This window comes from Nicotiana tabacum, chromosome 12 (genome assembly GCF_000715075.1).
Source record: "Nicotiana tabacum cultivar K326 chromosome 12, ASM71507v2, whole genome shotgun sequence".
NCBI classification, from domain to species: domain Eukaryota; kingdom Viridiplantae; phylum Streptophyta; class Magnoliopsida; order Solanales; family Solanaceae; genus Nicotiana; species Nicotiana tabacum.
Window position 1 is genome coordinate 81,944,489 of NC_134091.1, and position 7,949 is coordinate 81,952,437.

Below are 7,949 nucleotides of genomic sequence, written 5' to 3' on the forward strand. Positions count from 1 at the left end.
AAGAGGTTTTTCATCCCAACTTTATTCGTTAGTAAATTTTAACTTGCTTTATATTGCCATAAACACCCATTGATTTTAACCTTTAATCCAGAATTTTTCATGGTAGAAATTAGGGATTTAGGTAGAAATTGAGAATTTTGAGAAAGTGATACTTAGACCTCGAATTGAGGTCGGATTTCGAAATAAAACACATAACCAGACTCGAGGGTGAATGGATAATTGGATTTTAGTTTGAATCTCGGGTTTTGACCAAGCGAGCTCGGGGTTGACTTTTGTTGACTTTTTTCGAATTCATCAAAGATTGAATCTTTTTCACTCTTGTGTAGTTTCTAAAGCCTATTTTGAATTATTTGAACTAAATTTGGCTAGATTTGATTGGTTTGGAGGCTAATTCTAAAGGAAAACCCGCGGTTGAGCATTGATTTGGTTGCGAAGTGAGGTAAGTGTCGTGGTTAACTTTGATTTGGGGGATTACGACTTATTGCTATGTAAATTATATGTGGGGACGACGTATATGTAAGGTGATGAGTATATATACGTTGTTATTGGGTTAAAGCATGTGGGTGGATTTTTTTATTATTATATTATATTGTTTCCATGACTATGTTCCCCATGCCGTAGTTAGATTATTACTTCTTTAATTATTCGCTTTCATATCTATTGATTATTTTGGAGTTGTTAGAATTTTAAAAGTTGAGATAAATTATCAATACACTAAGATTGAAGTGAAATAGCTTCCCACCTTGCTTTGCTATTTTGAATTAGTATTGTTTCTTGGTGAGGAAGAGTGAAAAGTATAAAGGGTGTTGTCGTGCCTCATTTGCGTACAATATCATTTATTTGAGAGAATGTGAGGATTAAAGCACGAAGGGTGATGTCGTGCATTTGATTGCTTATTATCATTTATCACATCATGTGAGGTTGAGAGTAAAAGCACGAGGGGTGATGCCGTGCCATTTTATTTATGATATTATATGGTGAGAACAAGGAGAGTAAAAGCATAAATTGTGATGCCATGCCATGATTGATTTCATTGCTTTACTTGGATACTGGATTGATGATTTACTTGGTTGAATTATTATTGTTCCTTTTCGGAAAGAGGTTATTTGGTTATTTTGTAGTAGTGCTAGCTCTGAAAGATTTGAGAATAAGGCAAGACTCGCGTCGTTATTGTTTCTCTCTCAGCTACGGCTTTGGTCAAATGATCAGATAGCTTCGGCTTTGGTCAAATGATAAGATTGACGGTAATTTTTTCAGAAATAGGTTGATGACTGTTTGTTCCAAAAATATTTTTCCGAAAAGATACCTTCACACCTTTTCTGTTCACCCAACCTAGGCTATAAATACAGAGTCCTTGCCTAAGATTTTAAAGACTAAAATATCCTTGAAACTCTCTCCCCCCTCCTCTCTGCATTTATTTTCAAACCAAATAGGTGGTAAGTGTGAATCGCTCCGATCTTTGAGTTCGCCAAATTTTTGTAATTTAGAGCGCAACTATTATAAAATAGTTTATTCTGTTCTACTTAGGAGAAACTATTCCAATACCTTAAGCATCAGTGGTAAGATTAAATTCCTTAAAAATATACAGTGAAGTCTGTGGGCTTCGATTCATTTTTTGTTTCTGTTTACATTACTTTTATATATTTTCGAACGCAGATAATAACATTTTTTTCTTCCTTTGATTCATCCAGTGGTGTTTAAATGTTTATTTTGATTTACTACAACTAATGGGTGTTAGTACCAAATGCATGCACAATGTTTTGTTCTTTTGTTAGGTGCTTGGATCCGATTTCGTTGTGCATGCACAACTTAGTAGATGGGAATGAATTTAATTTAGATTTTAGAAAGGCATATGCGTTATTTGTAAAGTAAGATGATAAAAACAATTTTAAGTTTGGTAGACGAGGGAGATCGTTGCATCAATTTTTGTATTAAGGGTGTGTTTGGTACGAAAGAAAATATTTTATTTTGATTTACTATAACTAATGGGTGTTAGTACCAAATGCATACACAATGTTTTGTTCTTTTGTTAGGCGCTTGGATCCGATTTTGTTGTGCATGCACAACTTAGTAAATGGGAATGAATTTAATTTAGATTTTAGAAAGGCATCTGCATTATTTGTTAAGTAAGATGATAAAAACAGTTTTAAGCTTGGTAGACAAGGGAGATCGTTGCATCAATTTTTGTATTAAGGATGTGTTTGGTCCTAGAAAATACTTTCTTGAAAAATGAGTGGTTTTATCACTTATTTTCTCTTGTTTGGTTGGTGAATGAAAACTTTTTTACTGAAAATATTTTCTAGTGTTTGGTTAGAGAGTACAAAATATTTTTAGGAAAATAGTTTTTTATGCTACTCTCCTCAACCCGCCTTCCCCAAAATTCCCATATTTCTTGTACTCCTCCCCCCTCCCCCGGACTCTATTTTCTTCAAAAATTTAATTATTCTTTTCAAAATTCACACAAACCTAAAGGAACTAATGTGCTATTTTACTTTTTCACACAAGAACAACGTTGAAATTTGAGCTCGATAACTAAAAAGAAAATACTTTATTTTATTGAATAAGAAAGTCCCCTTTCTACAACATGAAAAGAAACTACTCATTTTGTTGAATGAAAGAAATACTTTTTCTATATTATGAAAAGAAAATATTTAATTTGTTGAAATGAAAGAAAAGATTCAGTTTGTTGAGATGAAAGAAAATACTTTTTCTACATTATGAAAAGAAAGTACTCATTTTGCTAAGATGAAAGAAAATATTTTTTCTACATCAGGAAAAGAAAATACTTAGTTTGTTGAAATGAAAAAAAATATTTTTTTTACATCATGAAAAGAAAGTACTCTTTTTGTTAAAATAGAAGAAAATACTTTTTCTACATCATGAAAAGAAAGTACTCGTTTTGCTGAGATGAAAGAAAATACTTTTTCTACATCATGAAAAGAAAGTACTCGTTTTTTGTTAGAAAAAAATACTTTTTCTATTTCAGGAAAAGTAAATACTTAGTTTGTTGAAATAAAAGAAAATACTTTTTCTACATATTTAAAAGAAATTTTTTTTTTGTTGAAATGAAAGAAAATACGTTTTCTACATCATGAAAAGAAAGTACTCGTTTTATTGGGGAAAAAGAAAATACGTTTTCTACATCATGAAAAGAAAGTACTCGTTTTATTGGGGAACAAATACTTTTTCTATTTCAGGAAAGAAAATACTTAGTTTGTTGAAATGAAAAAATTAGTTTTTCTACATTATGAAAAGAAAGTACTTTTTTTTAAATGAAAGAAAATAGGGTGAAGAAGGTTGAAAAAGAGTTTTGGAAAATGTTTTCCCTTCTTTTGATAGGAAAAATATTTTCCTCCTGTTGGAGGAAAATGAATTCACGAGAAAAATATTTTCCGAAATATTTAAGCCCAAACATGAAAAAATTGAAAAATATTTTTCGAAAAATATTTCATCATACCAAACACACCCCAAGTCTATTACTACTTTCATAATTGCCTTTATATAAGCCAAAGAATCATCTCCATTTATTTTAAACATGTGTATTTTTGTATGTGTATAACATAACCTAATGTTGGCCTAAAAAGTTGTCTCAAATCTATTTGGGCAAAGTTTCCCTTATCTGAGGAACATACTTCAGAAATATCCTCTATAAAGAAGAATTATGATACATGCGTTTCATTACATGTTTATATCTCATAAAATCAAAATAAATCACTATATAGATGATATTCAATCATCTCGACCTTGACAAACAAGTCACCATATGCGATCCACATTGATCGTTGACAGAACCTTGCACGTTATTCTGTGATGTATAATTATTTATATAATTTCTTAATAGTATTAATATAATTTTACAATAGTGTATTACATGACTCGATATACATGTGCAAAGGACGTGCCGATGAACTAGTTACTTAAAAGAAAAGAAATTCGTTAACTTTTTTTACATATTTCAAAGCTAAAAACAGCTTACTATCTCAAAGAAGATATATTAGAAACTACACAGTACATTGACATTACTAACTAAAATCATATAGCAACGAGATTTAAAACAAAGAAAATATATCTAGAAAGTCGAAAACGACAAGAACAGAAACACAACCTGTCTTAATGCTACTAAATAATGGAGTAAAATACACATCTTAAAAACATGTTACGCTGGGACTAAAATAACCAAATTTAGACTGCTGAAAACAATCAAAGACTAAATTTGTACAATGACAGAAGGAGGAATTAATATGAGACTATAATCAAGCACCACCGTGACGAACTTTCATGCAAAATGGAGCTTTCACACCAGCCAGAGCAAGAACAGATGCTGGAATTCCCCACAAGGACTCACCACATATGAGACCAGAAGCCAATGCAGGTCCAAAATCCTTTGCTTGCTGCTTGTTCACCATTTGCCAAATGAATAGGATCAATGACCCTACACACATGTCAATGGCAAAGTACCCTCCAAGGTAAAATGGTATAGCCATGCACATTGGACTCGGAACAAATCGATAAATTCCATACTTGGTCTCGAATTTTTTCAGCAGCTGAGTCAGTAGGTTGATCACAATAGCAGCCACAAAGAACCAAACAGATAGCCTGAGGCAATGCTTGGGGAGACTTCCAAAACCTTCAACGCCAAGTAGCGCTATTCCACGATACATAGATGCATATGGTGCAGGGTATGCACCTTCCGGATCACCCAAACGATAGGCACTGTTGAAAATCCAGAAGACTAGAGGGGTTATCACACAGCCCATGGCAGTTCCAATAACTTGGCTAAAGAACATGGAACGAGGCGATGTAAGAGTTAAATAACCAGTCTTAAAATCTCCCATTAAGCCAGCAGCTGTATCTAGTATACTCATCATCAAACCACAAGAAGCGAGACCAGCAATCACTCCGCCATTTTGCAAACCAACCCAATAACTAAATGTAAGAATTGCAATTTTTCCGTAATTTGAGGCCAGGGACCAATCAGTGAGGCCACTTCCATAAGAGTTGCAGAAGGCCAAAATCGGAGCAATTAAATAGGCAACCAGAATGTGATACCATTTCAGTGAGTGGAAGATAATTGGTACGACAATGATAGATATAATTGCAATACCAACGTATCCGCCAATGGCTGCCCAGTTGGGGATCTGGTCTTTCAAGAAGTACTCGTTTTGTCTCTTCTTGTCATAGTCTTCGAAGGACTCTTCACTTGAAGAATCTGCCAGTCCTGATTTCCTATTTCTGAAGCTTAAGACTGTGACCACCAACATGTAGGCAAAATGGAATAGACCATCTCCAAGCATCATGGAAATTGCAATAAATACCTGTTTAGAATAGGTAAATACCTGTTTAGAATATCACACCCTATTTGAACAAAACATTGAAATAACAACCAACACTAACAATAACTATTTGAACAAAAGAGTTGACATAGCTATAACCAAGCAGAATATATGAAGTGAGAATCATATTAATCAAGTTAGGATACCATCTTAAATTTCTGATTTAGATAAAAAGACATGGAGTACTTCAGGTTTTCTCGAGCTAGTTTTTTTATACTATTTCTTATTCCTAAATCCTAAAAAGTTAATTCATAACAGCATTGTGTCATTCTATATCTTTCTTTTAAAGATTAAAAAGCGAAATTGGAACAACTATATATAAAGAATGTTGTAGATAGTAAATTTACCCGATATCCTTGGATACCATGAAGACTTGCTGCGGATAATTGAGCAGAGTACCAGTCACCTTTCTTTGCTTCAATCATTGGCCACATGATAGCCCATGAAACTATGGCACCAATTAGCAATGAAACATTAACCATGTAGGGGCAAAGCATACCAACTCCAACATATGTTGAGGAAAAATCAAAATAGAACTTTTTGGCATAGGCTTGGAAACCAAATGTAGGCAAGCTACCAAATCCGCAGCCATCTTCACGTGCAAATATCCATTGAACAGCCCCAAATATAAAGCTGAAGCCAAAGGATTTGAATAAGGAACCAACTTGTTTCTTGGCCAACTTTGCTCCTTTAGGAGTGTGGAAACAGTTGATAAGGTATGCAGTAGCAGTTCCACTTGGATATGTCAACTTGTACTTCATTATCATCATCTTCCTTAGTGCGACAATTGAGAAGAGACCAGCAAAGCTGACAACAAGAAGATAGGGAAGCATCCAACCAATAGCAAGCTTCTTAGTATTATTTGGGGTATTTCCTGCATCTGCCTGAGCTGCTATGAATGGATCCATTCCTAACATATAACTTGCTGTCCCACCTGAAATTAATATAATTTGACCAAATAATATAAGTCTATTGTCAAAATATTTGAAAACAAATACTCCCTAGTACATATGATCCAAAACAGAGTTTAAAATGCTTCATTTGACTTCAATAAATATTGGAAATGATGGAGGAACAGTGTTACATAGCATAGCTGCAGGGGTAACAGTTTTCTAACTCCATGCACAGAGGAATTACATGTTTGAAATAGTTATAAACTTGCCACTGGAATAAAGAATGACGTTTCATTAATTATAGATTTCCTTCTTTTTCCCTGATTATAATACGAACATACTATTACTATCTGAAAAGAATTAAAAAACACGAATATAAGAAGGTGACTCACCATTTGTTAATCATAGACTTAATTCTTATTTTCTAATTTTTTTTTTCTTTAGATTATGAATATACTATTGCTATGTTTATTTAACTTTTAAGGAAGATCTCATTCATGTGTCATCAAGATTGAAGCTTGTATAATACAGGTCTTCAATGAATAAAACATTAGAATATAACTAATGAGAGAAAATTAAAAGGGAAAAAAAAAGAAAAATAAGAGAGAGGGAAATTAAACATACTGCTAAAAGCAATGCCAGAAGAAGCAACAACGCAGGTCTGAATGACGGTATTCTCTTGCCTAGTAAAAGGCTGCTTCAATTTCCCAAACTTCTCAATAACAGCAGTCCACGACCTAATCATGGCGAATCCCAAGAGCCCCGCCGCCACGTTAAGAGATGGGATAACGCCTGTCGTGAGATTCAGTTTGCAGACAATGAAGTTGAACACGACGCTCAGAATCAGGCCAGTCACCATTGCCCTCAACGTTATTTGCTTCTCCCATGGCGGTACCTCTTTGTCCTTAAACGCATATTCTGTTGAAAGAACCTCGTTATCTGCCTCCACCATTCTATTGTATATTCACACACACAGACTACTCTGTTTTTCTTCTTTCTTTCTTTGGGCTCTTTCATATATATATATATAATTGAATTGAAAGGAAGAAAGAAAGATCCCAAAGAAAGAAACTGATCAAGGGTCGTGGGTTTGTACGTGGGGGGCTGTTGATTATATTTATAAGTAGTGGTATAGAGAGGAGAGGAAGATAGAATCACGGAAGAATTTGAAAGTCTTCCTAGGATTCAGCTAATCCCACTCAAAACAAAACTATAATTAGAAAACGGTTTTAAGGTTTTGTTTACTCCTTAATTTCTACTAGTCTTTGTTTGCTGAAAATATTATGTAAACTTAACTTGAAGAGAAATGGGAAAAAGAATGAAAGCATTTTCTTATTAAAAAAAAGAAAAAAAGATGGAAACCTTTGGATTGCATGTGTAACTTTATAAAGATCGTGTTAGGGATAATTGTTAGGAAATGTTGGTTTTATCTTATTAATATTTTGAATTGTACAAAATCACTATATATAACTGTGTGTAACCTTGTCAATGCTCTCGAGTTTGCGTGATCGTTTGGAGATTTTTGTTCAAGGTAATTAGTTTCATTGAAGAAGTAATGTTAATTATCAGCTGTATAAATTATTTTCTATACAATAGCATAACATGCATTGTGATTTGTGATTATTTAGTTATAAACTAATTTAGTCAAAAATATTAATTCAATAATTCAACTGATATTCATACTGTTAAAGTAATTTATTTTTGTCGTTTATTAGCCGCAACT

General features: G+C 33.3%; 1 protein-coding gene across 1 annotated transcript; it reads right to left on the reverse strand.

The window, feature by feature from the left end:
* Positions 1–3,932: 3,932 nt before the first annotated feature.
* On the reverse strand, positions 3,933–7,322 carry LOC107767122 (putative metal-nicotianamine transporter YSL7). Its single transcript, XM_016586046.2, has 3 exons — positions 6,851–7,322; positions 5,681–6,267; positions 3,933–5,315 (listed from the first exon to the last, which is right to left on the reverse strand). Exons 1-3 carry the CDS (start codon positions 7,176–7,178, stop codon positions 4,254–4,256), a joined length of 1,977 nt encoding a protein of 658 aa, XP_016441532.1. The 5' UTR covers positions 7,179–7,322; the 3' UTR covers positions 3,933–4,253.
* Positions 7,323–7,949: the final 627 nt, after the last annotated feature.